General features: G+C 31.5%; 2 protein-coding genes across 3 annotated transcripts in view; one reads left to right on the top strand and one right to left on the bottom strand.

Annotated features, from left to right (window-relative positions):
* Flo2 (flotillin-2) overlaps positions 1–21551 on the top strand; it is a 156164-nt gene that overhangs the window by 31451 nt on the left and 103162 nt on the right. The window lies entirely within an intron of this gene.
* On the bottom strand, positions 10180–17309 carry LOC100877554 (glucose dehydrogenase [FAD, quinone]). Its single transcript, XM_003705663.3, has 3 exons — positions 17172–17309; positions 14912–15225; positions 10180–14303 (listed from the first exon to the last, which is right to left on the bottom strand). The coding sequence occupies exons 1-3, from the start codon at positions 17307–17309 to the stop codon at positions 12890–12892; spliced, it is 1866 nt and encodes a 621-aa protein (XP_003705711.1). The 3' UTR covers positions 10180–12889.

Here is a 21551-nt window from a genome sequence, read left to right on the forward strand (position 1 = left end):
ATATCACGTTATTAACCTAATATATTTCCGACTTCCTAAATTAAACGAATTTTTGCGACAATAAAATTTGGTATTCGAGTGATAGGAGGATTATCTATTCTTGCAAATCCTTTAATCACTAAGTTGTTGAAGGAGTGGCTCGAATGCAATGATATATGACGGCGATATAAAACGGACAAGCTAACCCAGTTTCAAATTATTTCCTTTATAGATAATCTATGTAGCTAGCTTGAGCTGTGATATTGCTTAGAACGTTTTCATTAAGATACCATAGGGAAGTAATATTTTTGACGTCCGATGAGAAAAGCAGCCGTGTAACTAATTTACTTATTTGAAAGTTTCTTTTTCATTAATTTATCGCACTTCAGGTTGCGGTTCTATGTTGAACGTAAGATTAATTTATGGAATTGTAATACAAGACGTTTTTGTGTACAGAAAAAGTTGCGTTTTAAAAATCGTGATTGAAAATTCGTCCCACATAAATTACAAGTGTTGTAAATAAAAATTTTTTGACTTGTTATTAACATGATTTGTTGTTAACATGATATTAATTGTTATAATTTATTTTTAAAATGAAAAGATTTCTGTGTGAAAATGACATTTGTGTTAATACCATTTCTTTTGATAATATTTAAAGATTGATTACAAGTTTAAGATCACTGGGGAATTTAATTAATTCTTGAGTATTATTAATAATTTTAGTCAGTTTCAACAATTGGTAGACTTTTAGCAAGATATAAAGTGAAATTTATGTTGTGTACGTATGTCTGGTTTAAATTATTTAAATTTACCGCGCAAAATTCAAGCTGTATAATTTTCGATTGTATTCACGTTTTAAAACTATAGCTATCAGTTATTCTATCAAATTGTCATACTTTCAGAGTAAAATCAATTCAAATTTAAATTGTATATTTATTTATTTGTTACGCATAAATAAATCAATTCAAATTTACCGCGCCAAATTCAAACTGTGCAATTTTCAATCCAATCGATATTGTAATATTTGAAGTATCAATTATTATATAAAACTGCCAAGCTTTTGACATGGAACAAAATTAAATTGTCTAGTCACGTATAAATAAATCAATTTAAATTTTCCGCGCCAAATTCAAATCCTGTATCTTTCCACTGCACTCATATTTTAAATTCCAAAATATAAACAATCCAAAAAGGTACAATCTTTTAAATTTATTATGTCGACTCAGAATATAAACTTCTAAGTTTCGAAAGAATAAATCTGGGATTACAATTTCTAACAAAATGAAGTAACAGCGTTTCCTACATGCTACGTGATCGCTGTCACGTTTAGAGATCGGAATACTAGTAATAGTGTAGTATTATGTATGAATTTCGAGTACGTTCAGAAAAAGAAAGTTCTTACAAATAACCCAACTCGTTATTCAAACATATTTCGTCACTTCGATATCGAGCGACTTCCACATTGTACACCGAGCACGTAAAACGACTATGACTTGGAATATGTAACATCATTTAGTTTCAAACAATCATCAGTGTTTTAGAAGAGTGATATAAAGGGACTCTTAGCTTCAGATAAGCAATGGACAGTGTGTCAATATTGTGCAACATTGTTGGTACTGTTAATATTTACTAACAAACTATTCATCTTTCAAGTTCAATATTTACAATTAGTATCAACACACTTTCGAGATAGTGTTCAAGTATGTTACGTTAACAGAAAAATTTTTGTTTATATATTTTAGTTTTTATTGAAGTACTTCAATAAAGTAAATATTTAAGTATCGAAAATGTATTAATTATTTTTTTGCATTTTTACCATGTTTTTATCAACTTGCTTTTTAATAATATTATCAGTGTGGTCAGGTTATATTATTTTATATATTTATTAGTGTTTACTATGTTAATATTTATCTGTTTATTTTATTTATATTATAAATATCTACATTTATACTGTAGGGTGAAACATTGTCTGAAAGGATTAATTACAAGGAAAAAGAAGCACAAATGATTGATTACAAGATTTAGTACAATTATAAACGACAAATAACTTACAAAAAATTTCAGACTAACTAAAAAACAAAATAACCCGTCATAATTAAAAAACCTTCCAAAGTCTCCAACAATTAAACTTCTATTTTTAAACATCCATGCAGATAACATAAAACGCAATTAAAAGTAATTAAAAAATAACGATTCTAATTATAAAAATTCAATTGTATGCAATAGAGAAGTGATCATATAACGAAAGAGTTAATTATCCAAGCTTAAATGTACAATTAATCACTCCTGAATAAAAACATAAATCCACGTAACAAAAGCGCATAAAAGTGAGAGAAACAATCGTTCCCGAGACACGTCGTTTGTAAGTATGTAGTACAATTGACAATCCATTCAGAGCGACGTGTACAAGTTGTTGAAAGGTTGTTTCTCTCACAATCAGCGATTGTATCGGTAGAATGTAAGCGTGTGTATAAGTAGATTCGAATAAGCGTTTATCCGATTCGTAGGAACAAAGTGCTGCTATTGAAACGAAGGAGTCGTGTTTTACAGGCAGCTCCACACACGCGATGCAATGTAATTAACCGGAAAAGTTAAATCGTGCGTTGAAAATCTGTTGTCGAGTGCGGGAGCGGGTCAACGGTCTGGAAATACGGTGAAGTAACGACCAGCTGGTCGTCCACGTTCTTCTGCGATTTAATCGTGTTTTCTAGCTTCGATTACATCCGGTTTGCACGACAGTTTACAATGAACATTCACAAGTTCATGTATGTATATGTCAATATGTGAACAGCATATGTGGGACACATATGGTAGCATACAATGATGAGCATACGATTACTGCATTGATTTTCGATGATTGCTCGAATTTTTTATATTTTTAGATGTATAATAGACATTGTAGATTTTCTAATTTAGAAATTTGGAAATTTTTTAGTTTACAAATTTACATAGGTAGAAATTTAGTAATGATTATAGTTATGAATAGGTGATGTTATAAATTTTTGATTTAGGAAATTTCAAGTTTGGAAATTTTCAAATTTGTAACCTTTGAAATTTGAAATTTTCCAAAATTGTAAATTTTGGAATTTCTCAAAATGGCAAACTTCGATATTTACAAATTTACAAGCTTGAAATTCGGAAATTTTTCAAAATTACAAATTTATGAAATTGCAAATTTTGGGATTTGGAAATTTTTTAAAATTGCTGTCTTATCAAATTTGGAAATTTTCTAAAACTGCAAATTTTGGAATTTGGAAATTTTAAAAATTGCAAGCTTTGAAATTTGGAAATTTTCGAAAACTGTAAATTTTAGAATTTGAAAATTTACAAAATTGCAAGCTTTGAAATTTGGAAATTTTCCAAAACTGCACATTTTGGAATTTGGAAATTTTTCAAAATTGCTAACTTATGAAATTTGGAAATTTTTCAAAACTGCACATTCTGGAATTTGGGAATTTTTCAAAATTGCAGACTTTGAAATTTAATAATTCTCTAAATTGCAAACTTTGAAATTTGATCATTTTGATAATTGCAAACTTTAAAATGTAGAAATTTTTAAATGTTGAATTTTAAAAGTTATAGATTTTCAAATTTAATAAGATCTTTCAAATTTCCAAATCCACCCAGTTAGAAATTTGGAAATTGTTTAAACTTACAAATTTTCAACATCACAACTTTCAATTTTGAATATTTTCAAATTTTTAATTTTTTAAATTTACAAATTGTTAAATGTAATAAGATTATTCAGTGTTCCACATTCATAAATTAAAATATTTAGAAATATATAATCTTATAAATTTACAAAATTACAAATTTTTGAAAGCAAAAATTTTAGCATTTAAAAGTTTTTAAGACTTGAAACTTTCAAGATTTCAATTTTCAGATCAGGAAATTTAGAAATGTACAAATTTTTCAAATTTTCGAATGTGATATATACTTTCAAATGTAACACAGATTTCCTAATACAAAAATTAACAAATTTGCAGCTTAGATAATTTATAAATTTGATCACCTACATAAAGTTTTAATCTTCTGAAGTTTTGGAGCTTTCTAAATATATCAAATGAAAAATCAGAAGATTGCACTATTTATAAATTTATAAATGTTCCTATTTACATATACAATTTCTCAAACTGGAATTCCAACACCAGTTTCCTACTCCCAGTAATAACTGTCCCCAAGTTATCCAAACTTGTTCTACAAAGTTGCACCCGCATATACTCTTACAAGTATTTAAAATACGATCGTTCCATTTTTCAATCTAAACTGTTCTCGTAACACCTCGCTTTCTACCACAAAATGAATACATCCAGGCTTCCGTTACATTATGTAAATGTAAATTAAATCGACATAATCTATCCGGCTGCTTTTACTCAAAAAAGGAAAATGTTATTACAGAATTTTCAATTATGTAAATATCTGCTACTTGAATTTACATAATTGATTGAGTAATGGAATTGAGTGATGACGAAACGTGGTTTGACAATTCGCCAATACGAATTTGCAGGTACACGATGAGAATAAATAAAATTTATGCACTTCCGTTGTTGCTATTAATGGAATTGAGAAAGGTGTGTGTGGTAATTGCGGTGTGTTAGTCTTCGTAAAAATATACTGGGTGTGACTCTGTAACGACAAACATATATAAACAGTTTTATAATGTCATGTACCATAAAAAAATAGCGGCAATACGTACTGTAAACAACTTCATAATTTTAAATTTATACCGTAAACAATTTTAGAATATTGAACATTAAACATTCAAAGACACAATTTCCACGATTATATGACTCTAACTGTAAGTTTTAATGTATTCTAAACCGACCACGCACCACGTGCATCATTTAGTACCTACTTAAAACAATAAACTGAATTGTATGGGAAAGAATCTTGAGTTTATTGAATTTAATTACAAAATGAGAGAGGAATTTTTATTGTTTACTAACTAAAAGAACATGAACCATAAACAATTTTAAAACTTGTACACAGGGTGTTACCTGTAATGCTACTCACGATTTTTCTCCCACTTGCAGCCACCTTACGAAAAAAAGTTTAGAACAATGCAGGGTATGAAGTGCACAATAGATATTAGTAAAGCAAATTTTGAAAACAGTTTGTTCTCTTGGCAAAGTCAAGATCACCTTAGGTTTTTTAAATAGGAACATTTTTTTGTTCATAGCATTAGAGGACGTCGAGACGAATTCAAAACATGTATTACATGATATTTTTATTAAGATATTACTAGATTTACAGGAGTGGAAATGTGAAGTAGAAGACCGGAATATTACGTTGGAAGGCGGCATACATTTTGAACGTGTAATTAAATGAAGTGTATTTTTCTTACATTTTAGTCATGTGTTTACATTCAGTAATCTCTTCGGAAACTAATGGTTACACTACCAAAGTCAAGAGCTGAGTACTTCACATTTTCTCTTCTGTAAATCGAGTAGTATGTTGATAAAAATATCATATTACAAATGGAAAAATTGTGATTCCTATTAGAGACACCCCGTATGTGTCGATAGAACTGCAGTGTTGCTTTCTAACCATTCGCAAGTATTACACGTCACTGATCAATTATTAATTATTACAACGCTAGTTGCTCGGAAGCTGGTTGGTTTGGTTTGTTTAGTGTCTGTTACGTGCTTTGTGTCACAGGTAACAGGTGTCAGATCACAAACTAGTTTGCATGGCTCTCCGTCAGGGATTATGCGGTTTCTCCGAGAGAAACAGGAACAACTCTTATGAACCGACTATGGATTTTTACGTATTCGTTACAGATTTGATTATCAAACATTATTTCAATTTTCTTTTCGATTAAACTATCAGGTTACTTTGATTGCTTGCAGAGAATGCTTAAAAAAATTGTAAAATGAATCTGAAGTCTTAAAATTCAGTTTAAATTTGCCGCGTAAAATTCAAATTGTATACTTATCGATTCCCTCGATATTTCAAACTTTTTAATATAAATAATTTCAAAAGTTGAAGAGTTTTAATCAATAAACAAAGTTAGATTTAAATTAAGTTGAAATTATTATACTTATCGTATTGTCGCGTATAAATAATTCAAATTAAACTTACCGCGCGAAATTCAAAACATATACTTGTCTACTGTATTAAAGTTTTAAATTTTGAAGCCTAAATAGTTTAAAAAATCAATATCTTTCAATAATAAATAAAGTAAAAGTAAAATTACACATGTATTCTCTTGTCACATATAAGTAATTCAATTTAAATTTACCGCGCGAAATTCAAATCGTTCTCTTTCTCACTACATTAACATTTCAAATTTTTAAATCCAAATAGTGTCAAAAAGTATCACTCTTTTAACACAAAGAAGACTCCTAATAATAATTAATTTAAAATTATTCTTATACTGAATGAACGAGGAACAATTTGCAGAAAACGATAAAATTACTTGCATAAAATATTAACCTCTCAATTCATAAATTGTATCTACGTATAAATTTGCACAAATAAAACATAATACCATTTACTGTGACGTAGATAACGGAAATTGGCTTACTTTAGTTCCGCCGTAAAGTAGGAAGAGATTTGAAGAAATGCAAATTTTTGCAAACGCGTTTGTTATTCTATGGCCACTTTACTTTCACCGCGCCGTCTGAAATTTGTCTGCGTAAAAAATTATATATTCTTGATCTAATCGAATCTCGGTAACAATGCCAGACGGTACAATAACACTATTCTAAGCACGTGGGTTTCACAAATCTTTTCTACCGCGAGATTGTCTCGTTTCTCTTCTCTTTATTCGAATCTAATATCCGTCGTGCAGTTTCGCAATCGAATTAATTTTGGGAAAAGTTTTATTAGCTTTGTTATTCTTAGAAACGGGGAATGCATGTTTATTGTAAATAAGAATTTGCAATAAACAGAAATTTTGGAATTTGGTATTTTTGAAATTTGGGGGTTTTGGAATTTGGGATTTTTGGAATTCGGGAGTTTTGGAATTTGGGGGTTTTGGAATTTGAGAGTTTTGGAATTTGGGGGTTTTGGAATTTGGGAGTTTTGGAATTTGAGGGTTTTGGAATTTGGGAGTTTTGGAATTTGGGGGTTTTGGAATTTGAGAGTTTTGGAATTTGGTTTGTGGAATTTGGGGGTTTTGGAATTTGGGGGTTTTGGAATTTGGGAGTTTTGGAATTTGAGGGGTTTGGAATTTGGGAGTTTTGGAATTTGAGAGTTTTGGAATTTGGGAGTTTTGGAATTTGGTAGTTTTGGAATTTGGGAGTTCTGGAATTTGGAATTTGGGAATTTGGGAATTTGGAAATTTGAGAATTTGGAAATTTGGTAATTTGAAAATTTAGAAATTCAGGAATGTAGAATTCAGAAAGTTGATAATTCCATAATTTAGAAATTTATTAAATTAAAAACTCGGAAATTTGTAAATTTAAGTACATGCACCCAGAACCCAATTTCCCTAATTTTCATACAAAAACAAATGTGCTCCAAGAGAAAAGAAAGAACATCCCCACACATGAATCCAATAAACATTATCCTCCGACAGAAAGACATAACTTGACCAAGCCAATAGAATGTTATACTCGCAACAGATATTACAAATTGCATCGCAAGGAAAGTGCAAGTCTCGAGGAAAGTGCAAACCTAACAGAGGTCTATGGCGAACACCTACTCCGTTCTTGACCGTAACACTTTCTTTCATTAGTTATATTCCTTGCAAAATATCCTCGTGCTGACGTGAATCGAAAATACAAATGAACTCGACTCGTGCAAACGCAACACCAACAACTTATAACTTTCACTGTCCACTTTTCTTCGCACGATGTGTCTGCGAATTTCTGAAGCACACTCGACTTTTGTATTCTTTGTATATTTTTATATTCTTTTCAGTATCCTTGTTCATTAATTATGGAGTATGAATGTATTGTTGCTCGAAGTAAGAATGATCTGCAATTCATATTTGGATGTATGGTGATACGTTTGTTAGATAAGTACCTGGTTTAGGGGCTGTGGAGGCTGTCTTAGCTAACGGTCATTTATCGGGCAGTTGGTTACATAGCTGATGTACATGATTTGTTGGATTTTTGTAATAATTGTGCTTCGGTTTATAGTGATTTTATATACAAGTTAGAATTATGATTTGAAGTGTTAGATTTTAATTAAAAGTGTTGGATTTAATTGTTAGAAGTGATCATGTGAAAAATAATATTAATAATGGAATAATAGAATTAATCAAATTAATCAAATAATAAAATGATCAAATTAATGAGATTAATGAAATTAATTAAATTAATTAATCTAATCAAATAGTAAGCTAATCAACAAGGAAATAATTAAATAAATCAAATTAATTATACAATAATTAAATAAATAAAATTAATAATACAATAATTAAATAAATCAAATGAATAATTAACGTTATTATTTTAATCATCTATAAAAAAAAAATTCCCAAATTTATTAAAACAACCAAACAACAAAATTAAAAAACACCATTAAAAAATCTATAAAATAATTAATCATAAAATACTAAATTCAAAGTTTGACTTCCTCCAATAAAATCAATTTTACACCTGATCCACCTTGAAAGCACTAATTAATATAATTATCGATGCACATTTTCCTCGCGTAACAAAATTTCGTATACAGCTGATTGAAGAAATACTAATTGAGGAACTAATCTTCCTCAATTACTTCTTTAATCATCCACGAATAAAAGATGTTATCGGAGGAGGGAAACGCGTATCGGTAATTATCTTAATTAAGGACACGGTCGTTCAGCGTGACAACAATAAATTCCGAGAAAATAGCCGCGATCACGATGAAATCACCGCCGGTATAATAGACGAGACAAGGAAGCGGAAACGCGGCTTAAAAAGTGTACGTGAGAATCGTCACATCCTGTAACGAGGCTTTTAGCACGGAATCTCTTACGTAAACGTTGTTTGCCCGCGAAACGAAAGTCGAGATCGTCTGCCTTCCATCTTGATCCATCGATCTCGAACTGTTGGCCTCGCGTGCCTCACGATGCGAGAGTTAGGCTTCGGGTTTTTTTTATACGAGATTGAAATCAGCGAGATCGAGCGAGATAAGCACGGATCGGGTGAAAATCTACTGTGTCGTACAGAAACGGTAGGCGTTTAGGGGAAATAAGGGAAATTCGATGATTGATAATTCGATAATTTCGGGATTTGTTTATTTTCCAAAACTGCAAACTTTGGAATTAGGAAATTTTTCAGAATTGCAAACTTTGAAATTTGGAATTTTCCAAAACTGCAAGTTTTTGAAAATTGCTACTTTATGAAATTTGGATATTTTCTAAAACTGTAAATTTTGGAATTCTGAAATTTAAAAAAATTGCAAATTTATGAAATTTGAAAATTTTCTGAATTACAAACTGAAATTTGATGAAATTTTGCATGGAAACGGTGGGCGTTTAAGGGAAATGGGGGAATTTGATAATTTAGGGATTTACTTATGGGTGAATTTGACAATTTAGGGATACGTATATTGAGTTAGTTAATGTATTTTATTATGGAAGTTTGAAAATTAGATATTTTACTCAAGGTTTTATACTTTGATTTTGAATTTGGGACATGGGGAAATTAGGCACTTGAAAATATAGGGAATTGCAATCTGAAAATGTAGGGAATTGTAAATTGAAAAATTTGAATTTGTGGAATTTTGGAAAATTTGTGAATTGGTGAATTTGAGAGTTTGGAGAATTATTAATTGGTGAATTTGAGAAATTATGGGTTCTTTAATTCATAAACTTGTTGATTTGTAAATTCGTTATTTGTAAATTTGTTATTTTGAAGTTTAAAGATTGAGATACTACAAAAGTTCAAAATTTACATACTTGCATATTTAGAAATTTTATAATTAACATACTTTCATGTCTATGAGTTTTATAATTTACTTAGTTCTATAGTTAAAAATTTTATAATTTACATATTTTCATATTCACTAAGTTTATAATTTTTATAATTTATATATTTACCTTTATATTTAAAAATTATGTAATTTCCCTATTTTCATATTTACAAATTTTATAACTTACATATCTGCAAATCTACAAATTTTCCTCTGCTTTCTTAAAGACCCTGCTTTCTTAAATAACAATTTCTTACAGAATAACAAAAATTGAAAGAAAAATAATAAAATTATATGCTTGTTTATATGAATAGTACTCAACGTTTAGGATAATAGTAATCACTTTACAAATTCTAGACAGAAACTTTTATTTACAGTCACATGATTTGATACAAATATACATACATTTTTTAAACCATGGCACGGTCACACGTTACGGACACTTTTTGGTTCATCATTCAGTTTGATTGCCTTTATTGCTTGCATAACGATCTAAAAACTCTATTTACAGATAATTTAGCGATGGGATTGACTATTTCCTCGTAATTTTCAATTAAGTAGATAATTAGAGATTCATAACATAGTGATTGCAAATGACATAGTAAAGTTGATTACTATGTATCAGAATCGTAATCATTGTAAATTGTTTCTTTGATAAACGATTCCTGTTAATCAACGAATACGTATTAACCTACATATTCAGTCGATGTCCCAATATAAATTTCGGAATGAAATGAAATAAAGATCAGACTGTTAATGGAATAATATCGTTTTATATTCACGAATCGATGTCCTGATATCACGTTTCGCAAATGGTTACAGGATAAAGATTCCATTAAGATCCTCAAGGTTACCGATGATCCTGATTCTTGATTTCACAGTCGATTTACAGCGGAACGCACTTTTGTGGCTGCTATGGTATACGTGGTTTCGTTCACGAAATCATTTGTTGTATAAGTGCATGAGGTGACGGTAGAAAATAAGAAAGTATTTGGATGAAAGACATAACTTAAAATGACTGGCGAACTTGTTTAACGAATAGTGTAAACTTTGCTAAGTCTCTGATTTTAAGTTAAATAATTTCCTTATTAATTATTAATATTCCTTTGTTTCACTGTCGATGATGTACCGAATGTGTTAACCCTTGACGGTCACGCTGGGTATGAAACGACCCTAGTCAATTTATCTTCAATTTTATCCACTTTATATCCTGAAAATCTGGATAAATCCCTTTTTTGAAACCCTGGTATTTTTACTATATTTTTCCTCGCTGTTGTATCTCAAGAATGTTCAGCTAAAATTTTAGCTCTTTCTATTAAAATTGATTCTCACGTCTTACACTATTTACTTTTTATATTTTTCACCATTTATTTTCACCGATTATTTGTTCCGTTGTCTTTTATATAAGTAGAAAATAAAATATTTTCAATGTGAATTTCTCCTTCATTTCAAGGAAACATGTATAATTTTGCAACATACATTCAGGTTCTTCCATGTATAATTAATTACGTTTTCCTCAAATCAGTATTCTGAATATCAAGTATTTCCTTCATGAGTCAGACACAGTTTAATCTTAATTTTAAAACGAAAACATTTTAACTTTCTGTGAACTTGTAAACCTTGTGTATATACTGCTTCGTTATCATTCTCATAAATTTTTAATTGACCCACATTGATGTCGATCCCATCGCTATTGACAATTAAATAGCTCTCTATTAATAAATAAAAGAAAGTTGAAGATTCATAATGAGTGTAAAATATTAAGGTACATTCGTGTTTGGTCTGATCGAAGACGATTGTGATTCCTCTTCGATTTGAGGTATACAAAACGGTTCAGTTACAAAATATAGTCCGTTGCAGGCTTTCACTGTTTATCGATTAACACGGAAGTCACTGCATTTGGCACCTCCTTGCAAATCGTGTTTGGAAGATAAAACGCTAGACAAATAATACTTTCTTTGTAGCGTAATATGCCTGAGAAAGTTTCACGTTGAGAAACGGTTTTTGTGGTCCTAGGGAATTTTGGGATTTGGGGGTTTGATGGTTAGGGATTTGAAAATTGAGGAATTTGGAATTTTAGGGATTTAGGAATTTTAGAGATTTAGGGGTTTTTGGCATTTAGGAATTTTAAGGATTTAGGGATTTAGGGGTTTTAAGGATTTAGAAATTTTACTGATTTAGGGATTTTAAGGATTTAGAGATTTTAAGAATTTAGGGATTTTAAGGATTTAAGGATTTAGGGATTTAGGGATTTAGGGATTTTAAGGATTTAGAAATTTTACCGATTTAGAGATTTTAAGGATTTAGAAATTTTACTGATTTAGGGATTTTAAGGATTTAGAAATTTTACCGACTTAGGGATTTTAAGGATTTAGAGATTTTACCGATTTAGGGATTTTAAGGATTTAGAGATTTAAGGAGTTAGGGATTTTAGGGATTTAGGAATTTAGAGACATGAAAATTGGGGAATTTAGAAATTCAGGAATTTGGGGATTTACCAACTTCAATACTAGGGAATTTAGAAATTTACGGATTTCAATATTAAGCAGTTTAGAAATTTAGAAATTTGGGAATTTGAAGATTTGAAAATTAGGAAATTTAGAAGGTTAAAAATTTTAGAATCAGAGACTTAAAAGTATAGGAAGTTTTGAATTTGCTGTCTTGAAAATTAGGAAATGGGACCTGCAAAATAGGGAAATGTAAATGTATAAGTTTGGGAATTTACAGACTTCACCATTAAGGAATTTGGAAATTTCTAAGTTTGAGAATTTTTAAATTTGAAAATTAGAAAAGTAAATTCAGAAATTTGAGAATTCATATAAATTCGAAAAATTCAAGAACTTAGAATTTTAAAAACTTCACAACTAGAAAATTCACTAATTAAGACACAGCTAACTACCAAAATCGAAATTCCACGTTAACCCTTTCTTCCTTCCATCCACATTCTCTTCACACTTTCACCCACCATTTCACGTCAACTCAGAAACCTCTAAACCAACAATTACACTCCGACCCCAGTTTCACAACAGACATTTCAGTAATCCCACAATTCTCCCATTCATCATCTTCCCACGAATCTCTTTTTCTTCACTCTCCAGTCCTCCTTGATCATGTCACTCGCCTTTTCCCCTATCATAATCGTCGGAGCATTAGGGTTGCCACTGACGATCACAGGCATAATGGACGCATCCGCCACTCTCAGTCCTTTCACGCCATAAACCCTCAGCCTCGGATCTACCACCGCCGTAGGATCATACCTAGGACCCATTTTACAAGTCCCCGCAGGGTGATAAATAGTAAACGTAAAATGTCGAATCGCACACTCCCAGTAATCATAAGTATCGAAGGCATATCTGTGACATCCCGGCATCCTTATAGTATGTGGCCTAGACCCGAATCTCTGGAAAGCAGTAGTATTCGACAGCTGCAGAGCTATTCTAATTCCGTCCACGAGCACGTCAATGTCCTCCTTATGCGTGAAATAGTTGGGATTAATATCTGGGTACACCAGCGGATTCCTGCTCTTCAGACGCACCCATCCAGAGCTCTTAGGTCTGAGCAGCAACGGCAATATGGACCAGGTCTCCGCCTGGTTCAGAGGCTTGTACATGGTGTTGTACACCCTGTCCCTCAGACCTAGAATCTTCTTGATCTGATCCCCTCCGTCCGAGTTGATGGAGCTGGGTGCAAAATGGAACTGCATGTCGGGGTAGTCGCCGGACTTGTCCGCGTACTTGGTGTTCACGAAGGCCAAACCTTCGACACCTGGACTGGTCATGGGTCCCCTTTCGTTGAGTACGTACTCCATCATCACGGACATGGTCTGAAAGCGGTCCTTCTTCAGACTGATGGGTTCGTTGACCACAAACGTGAACCCACCGAGACCGACGTGGTCCTGGAGGTTGTCTCCGACCCTTAAGTCCGATATCACCGGGATGTTGAACTCCTCTAGGTGCTCCCTAGGCCCTATCCCAGATAACATCAGCAGCTGAGGAGAATTGATCGCTCCGGCTGATAAGACGATCTCTCTTCTGACTCTGATCACTTGTTGGCGGCCATCGCGGAGGATCTCCACGCCCGTGGCTCTCTTGTCGTCGTTGAACAACACCCTCAGGGCTTGCGAGTGCATCGCTATGTGCAGGTTCTCCCTGTTCTTCACGGGCCTCAGGAAGGCCTTCGCCGTGGAGCAACGACTTCCTCGACGGATCGTAGCCTGAGTCAGCATGAAACCGGTCTGGTTAGCTCCGTTGATGTCGCGATTCTCGTACCCTAGCTCTTGGCCGGCTTGGAGGAAGGCGATCGATAAGGGGGTCCGCCATGGGGACTCCTGCACTGTTAGGTAACCACCTGTGCTGTGATATGGGGTCCGAGCTAAATAGGGGTTGCGGTTGTCCTCGGATTTCAGGAAATATGGGAACACGTCGTTGTAGCTCCAGCCCACGTTGCCCAGACTTTCCCACGTGTCGTAGTCCCGGCTGAAATTAGGGAAATTTGATAATTTATATTATATAATTAAATGTGTAGTGAAATAATTATATATATGACAAGAATAATTGAATATATAATTAAATAATTATTAGTCTTATGAGTAGTTATAAGCACATATAGCCTTGTACATAGTCCTATAAGTATATATACATATGTCTACATATGTACACATATGTCTATACACATATCTAGACATATGTATTATACATAGTTTTATAAGTACATATACACATGTTTACATATGTATACATATGTCTATACACATATCTAGACATATAGTCTCATACATAGTTTTATAAGTACATATACATCTGTCTACATATGTATACATATGTCTATACATATATCTAGACATATGTATATGTACTTATAAAACTGCGTGAGAAACTATATGTATACATATGTCTATACATGCATCCAGACATATGTATATGCACTTATAAAACTATGCATAAGACTATATGTAGACATATGTGTACACATGTCTCATTAATATTATGAGTGACCAATGGATTGCAAATTTTTTTTCATTTCTAAAATTTTTATTTTAAGACGATTAATTGTATGAACATACTATCAATTAATTTTGAATTACCGATTACCACGAACATAAATCATGGCATTTAACACACTGCTGCCACCAAGAACTTTTCCACGGGGCCAGTTGCATCGATCGCCGATCATGGCGAGACAATAAGCTGATACCGTCGGTGGTGACGTTTGATATTTCCAGTCGAATTCTGACAGCTGGGTGTATCCAGCCAATAAAGGCACATCTGAAATTTCATTTTCGTCACCGCCGGCTTCCACTAGTAACACGGTCCAATTTGACACCTCGGATAATCTTGATGCGATCACAGCACCGGCACTTCCACCGCCGATCACTATGAAATCGTACATTCGCAGGAGCTGGAACACAAATTTAGTGCGTTTTTGAAAATTGTATGTTGTTTTTTATTTGTATTTTTTGTAATTCGAAGATTTTTCTATTTCAATTTCCAAATTTGATAATTTTGCATTTTGGAAGTTTGGGAAATTGACAATTTGGAAAGAGAGAAATTTGGGAATTCCAAAATGCTGAAATTCTTAAATTCTCATTTTCTCAAATTTTGGAATTTAAACATTTTTGAGTTTCTAAATTTCCAGATACTCAAATTTTGGAATTTCCAAATTTTCAAATTTCTAAATTTCCAAATTTCTAAACTTCCAAATTCCTCAGATTTCTGAATTTTCAGATACCCAAATTTCCAAATTCCCAAATTTCTAGATTTTCAAATTCCCAAATGTCCAAATTACTAAATTACCAAATCACCAAATTTCTAAATTCTCGATGCTCCAAATTTCTGCTTTCCCATTTTCTAAAATTTCCAAATTGCCAATTTGCCAAATTTCCAAACTTCCAAATTGCAAAATTATAAAATTTAAAAGTTTCCAATTTCCCAAAGTTCAACATTTCTAAAAGTACAAATTCTCAAATTTTTCAATCGTAAAATGTCTGTTTAAATTTTTGATTGTCAAATATCTAATACTATTAAATCACCATTGATCTCTAAACTGTTGTATCGACAGTAGGTAACAGTCGATTTACATACATTCGCTACATAAATCTTTTGAAAGGCATTCGCATCTTCAATATCTAAAGTTTCATTACAAATTACATTTACAAATAGCAAATAGAGAATAAATCCACAAATATTTCTAATTAATAGCAAGATACTTACTTTTCACAAAAACAAATTATATTATTTTATGATTTTAAAAATTGATTTTTAAATATTGTATGTTTCTTTTTGCGATGCACATTACGCAACTAGATTCGCAAACACGTTTCAGTCCGAATAAAAAGGACCGCTTAAACTTTTCAAGCATAACTAGATTGCCTATACCGTGTCTACTCTTGAATGAGTGTAGTGATTTTACCGACATTGTTGATGGTTCGTGCTACTTTCGGAAGCGGAAATTGCGTTCCATTGCATAACAGTATGTTCCAGTATTTACTGAAGTGAATATTCTACTTTTTCTTATCATAATTATTACAATTCAAGAAGCTTAGCCCGTTAAGTACATAAATACAGAGTGTTTAATTTATCTATGAACATAATGAACATCTCTGAAAATGCAAATGAGATGAATAAAATATTTCAAATTGAAATTGCATGATGTAGAGACAGTAAGAGTATTCTTTTACTTGAAGAGGTCTTAGGAGGACTTTAAAATGACTGATGAAGGACATATTAATATTTTTTAACTAAATATTATTATTTAAATAATATAAATAGTATTATTATTCTATTAAATTCTGATAGTCTTTTAGTGTTTTCTTCTACAATAGAAAGAAATAAATTATTTTATTGTAAAATTGAAGAATGTCGTGCACCATGAGGTTACATTTAATTTTTTGCATTCAAAAGGTGACTTACACTCATCATTCGCTTATTACAATTTGACTAAAGTATTTTTTAATTAAATATATAGTGTTATGCTAAATTTGTAATGTGGTGTGTAGACATAGTCAATCAAGCAATAGTTGAAATTAATAATAGAAACAAAATAACTTCAAACAAATTTTGTTAAATGTTTCAATTAGAAAATTTTTACAGCAGTTACAACCCATTGATAACAAAATATCTTAAATGCAAATATATAAATATGCAAGCGACTAAAATTTTCATAATTAAGGTTCTTTTTTTTAATAAGATTTAGAAAAGCAGAAAGTTGTACATATCATCTAAATAAAATTATTCAAGTAAAAATTCAGATAAATTATAGATAAAAATCATCTAAGTAACAGATCCTTATATTTTTGTTAGATGAATGATTTTAAAAAATGTAAAAAAGAAGAATTTTGAACAAACCTGACGAGCATCGGACGGATGAGATTCTGGATCCGCTTGATTGTATCGGAATACGGTCAAGCCGATTGCTAATAGAGGAATCAGGCTAAATCCGAGGACGGAAGTTGTACTGAGTAAAGTAGTCAGACCAATTGCCATTTCCGTTCAATTCCACCCCGCTACAGCCACTTCCAATTTGCGTGCCATTCGAGGAGGTGAATTTGTCGCTCGAATTTTCTGAATACCAGCGTTCAACTGCAATTTATCGAAATATTCATCAATAGTAATAATGTAATAATAACAATTTCAAAATTGTCGTACAACCACAAATTTTAACAAAATTTCAAAATTGCCATACAACCTCAAATTTAAAACAAAATTAAAAAGTTGTTGTACATCCTCAAATTTAAAAAATATTTCAAAATTATCATATAACCTTAAATTTAAAAAATATTTCAAAATTGTAGTACAACCTCAAATTTAGAAAATATTTCAAAATTGTCATGCAACCTCAATTTTCAAAAAAATTTCAAAATTGTCATACCACCTCAATTTTCAAAAAAATTTCAAAATTGTCATATAGTCTCAAATTAAAAAAAAATGCAGAATTTTCACATAATTTTGAATATTTCAAAAACTTCAAAATTGTCATAACTGATAATAAATGTCTGTCTAAAAATCTAATAACTAAAAACAAATATCTGTCTATAGGTTCTGCTTCTTTACCCATTTTCAATTTTGCAATAACTATACTATTAAAAAAACAAGCGTTGACCACTACTGACACCGATATTCGGGCTATAAATAAAAATGCAAAGATTTTAAAACTGTACAGTATCGTTCAGTACAAAGCCACGCACTGTTTCACTCCAGGTCGTAGAAATACCAACGACGGTTCTTTAGAAAGCACCACAGATAAGAAATAATTAGGAACAAGTCTGACATTTCACAGACAATTGAAAAGTTAACATTCTAGACGATGTTGTAAGTGTTAAAAATGAAAATTAAAGGTAAAAGGAGTATCACGTGTCTGCTCATTTTGACATTTACATCATTCATCATTTGAATAGTGTGAACTTTTAACATTTACTGTTTATAGTAGTATAATGTACTATTTTTATTAATTCAATAATGTATTATTTATTTATTTTTAATAAATTTAATTTTTATAATATTATACTACACTAACTTATCTTTTTTTTTGTTCAAGAAATTTAAAAAAATTGTAGAAATCATTGATATCTTTATTATTTTTTATCACAGAGAAATTGACAATTTTTGTTTTATTTTTATTATTGTTTTAATTTTATTATAAAACTTGTGATTAAATTAAATGATTTTAAAACTACAAATAATTTTTTATTTTAGGTTTATTGCAGTTTTAAACATTTTTTTAATTATTTGTTATCATATATTTTTATATTTCTTGTTTTATTAGTTTGTTTAGATTATTAAGACAAATTGTTGTGATAGCTTATTGAGATAATTTTATTAGATGATTTAGCTCAAAATTGTTTGTTATAATGAATTATATAGACTATTTGTAGTAGTGAATTTTCAAGATAATTTATTATAATGATTTATCAAGGTTATTTATTGTAACGAATTATCAAAATTATTTTTGCTAATGAATTATCAGTATTGTTTATTATAAACAATAATTAATATCATTAGCTATAACTCACTGTCAAAATGATGTATGCTAACGAATTATCAGTATTATTTATTATAAACAATATTAAATATCATTAGCTATAACTCACTGTCAAAATGATATATGCTAATAAATTATCAGTATTATTTATTATAAACAATAATAAATATCATTAGCTATAACTCACTGTCAAAATGATGTATGCTAACGAATTGTCAGTATTATTTACTATAAACAATAATAAATATCATTAGCTATAACTCACTGTCAAAATGATATATGCTAACGAATTATCAGTATTATTTATTATAAACAATAATTAATATAATTATTACTATAACTCACTATCAAATTCAATATAACAAATGATTACGAACATCTATCACAATAATCACCATCTCACAATAATTCACAACTATTTCACCAAGAAACATCATCTGTTATCCAACACATAATCCCCGATTCTCACGATTTCTAAACTCGCCCACATCGCCTCCAAAATATGTCGCTCGAGCAAAATTTTCACAACGAAGCTCATATTCTTTTTTTTCCGTCACGTTTATCCTACTTACTGTACTTTCACACGAGGAACGAGCAGCACGTATCACGAGCTTTTCGTCGCGATGATCTTTCAAGCTCTACGACCGCGTGCAGATCCTGGACGTCGAATAAAACCGGTAAAATGGCAACAGATGCGAGGAACGCAGACACCGGCTTCATCCTATCGCTTTGCAACGAGTGCCGAGAGTGAAAACCAGTCGAGAGAGGCTCACCAGGTAACTCCTTTCAATGCCAGCTTCGGAGACCACGAAACGAAACCACGTCGTGACCCCGTATACCGTTCGTCGCTTCGGCTACGTGCTCTCTTCCGTTTTTACGTCCTTCCTTTAGCGCCTGATGCTCTCTTTTCGCTAATACGGTCGTTACGCACCGAAATGAGGAATTTCTATCGGAGATTGAGGAATTTTCAAAGATTGAAAAATTTGCGGAAGTTTGTATTGTTTATGAGTTATATGTAAACTACATATAACGTTGTATATGAATTATAATATGAAGTTTCATATAAGTTACGTATGAAGTTCTATATGGACTACACATGAAATTTCATATGTATGTAGACGTCATGTAAAGCTTCATATAAATCACTCATGAAGTTACATATAATCCATATATGGAATTCCGTATAAAGCATACATGAAGTTACACATGACCTACACATGAAATTCTATATAAACTACACATGAAGTTCCATATGATCTATGCATGAAATTTCATATAAAGTACACATGTAAACATCATATGAAGTTCCATATAAACTACACATGTGAGTTCCATATGACCTATGCTTGGAAGTCCAAATATAAACTACACATGAAGTTACATATGACCTACACATGAAATTCTATATAAACTACACATGAAGTTCCATATGATCTATGCATGAAATTTCATATAAAGTACACATGTAAACATCATATGAAGTTCCATATAAACTACACATGTGAGCTCCACATGACCTATACTTGGAAGTCCAAATATACACTACACATGAAGTTCCATATGACCCACACTTAGAAATCTATATAACCTCCATATAAAGTTCCATATAAACTACACATGTGAGCTCCACATGACCTATACTTGGAAGTCCAAATATACACTACACATGAAGTTACATATGACCCACACTTAGAAGTCTATATAACCTCCATATAAAGTTCCATATAAACTACACATGTGAGCTCCACATGACCTATACTTGCAAGTCCAAATATACACTACACATGAAGTTCCATATGACCCACACTTAAAAGTCTATATAACCTCCATATAAAGTTCTATATAAACTACACATGTGAGCTCCACATGACCTATACTTGGAAGTCCAAATATAAACTACATATGAAGTTCCATATAACGCACACTTGGAAGTCCATATAACCTCCACATAGAGTTCCATGTAACCTCCACATAAAGTTCCATATAACCTCCCCATCAAGTTCCACATAATTCACACATGTAGTTCCATATAAACATCATATAATAGTTCCTTCATACAAACTACACCCAGAGTTTCACAAAAACATTCACACAGTTGCATCACGAGTCCCAAATCTAAAAGGATGTAAAATCCCCAGAAAGCATTGTCTCATACCATGCGTGCGAATTAAAAGTCTTCATGCGACTCCTCTTTCTCTTTGCTTTCATGGAGTCGAAAGACCCCATATCTGATCGCATACTTTCTCTCGTCATCTATGGTCTACAGTTAGCAGTCTACAGTCTATGCACGAGTCACGGCTTAATCTGCAGACCATTGTGCATCAAATTCAAACGTTTTGCATCCTTTCTACGTGCCTTGTTTGCTTCATTAACCTTGGCCTTACGGTAAAAGAGTCAACGATCTTTCTATTTTTCATTGGGTTGACCTTCTTTCGCGACACTAACGCAATTATAATTGTGTCCAACACCATAGTTGTCTTGATAGTCACCAAAGAAGTAATGAAATATACTGGGTGTTTCAGATTTGGTGGCGTTTAAGTACAGGGATAGTATGAATGATTCATTTTGTTTTAAAAAGGGTATATGTTCAGAAGTGTTACACATAGAAGCATACATGAAAAGATATATGAAAAGAACCGGAAACTAATCAAGTTTATACACCCTCTAGATGTTCAATATGTGTCACTGTGACAAGACACATGTTCATAATCATTCCATACATGTATGGAGCTCATTCCATACAGTTT

The sequence above is a fragment of the Megachile rotundata genome, chromosome 2 (genome assembly GCF_050947335.1).
Source record: "Megachile rotundata isolate GNS110a chromosome 2, iyMegRotu1, whole genome shotgun sequence".
In the NCBI taxonomy this organism is placed as follows: domain Eukaryota; kingdom Metazoa; phylum Arthropoda; class Insecta; order Hymenoptera; family Megachilidae; genus Megachile; species Megachile rotundata.

What these genes read in the sequence shown, in the direction of transcription:
- LOC100877554 (XM_003705663.3), bottom strand. Translation starts at nt 17,309, where the DNA reads ATGGCAATTGGTCTGACTACTTTACTCAGTACAACTTCCGTCCTCGGA. An exon ending in ATCCGTCCGATGCTCGTCAG is followed by an intron (nt 15,226 to 17,171) that starts GTTTGTTCAAAA and finishes TTTGTGTTCCAG; the next exon opens with CTCCTGCGAATGTACGATTT. An exon ending in ATTTATGTTCGTGGTAATCG is followed by an intron (nt 14,304 to 14,911) that starts GTAATTCAAAAT and finishes CCCTAATTTCAG; the next exon opens with CCGGGACTACGACACGTGGG.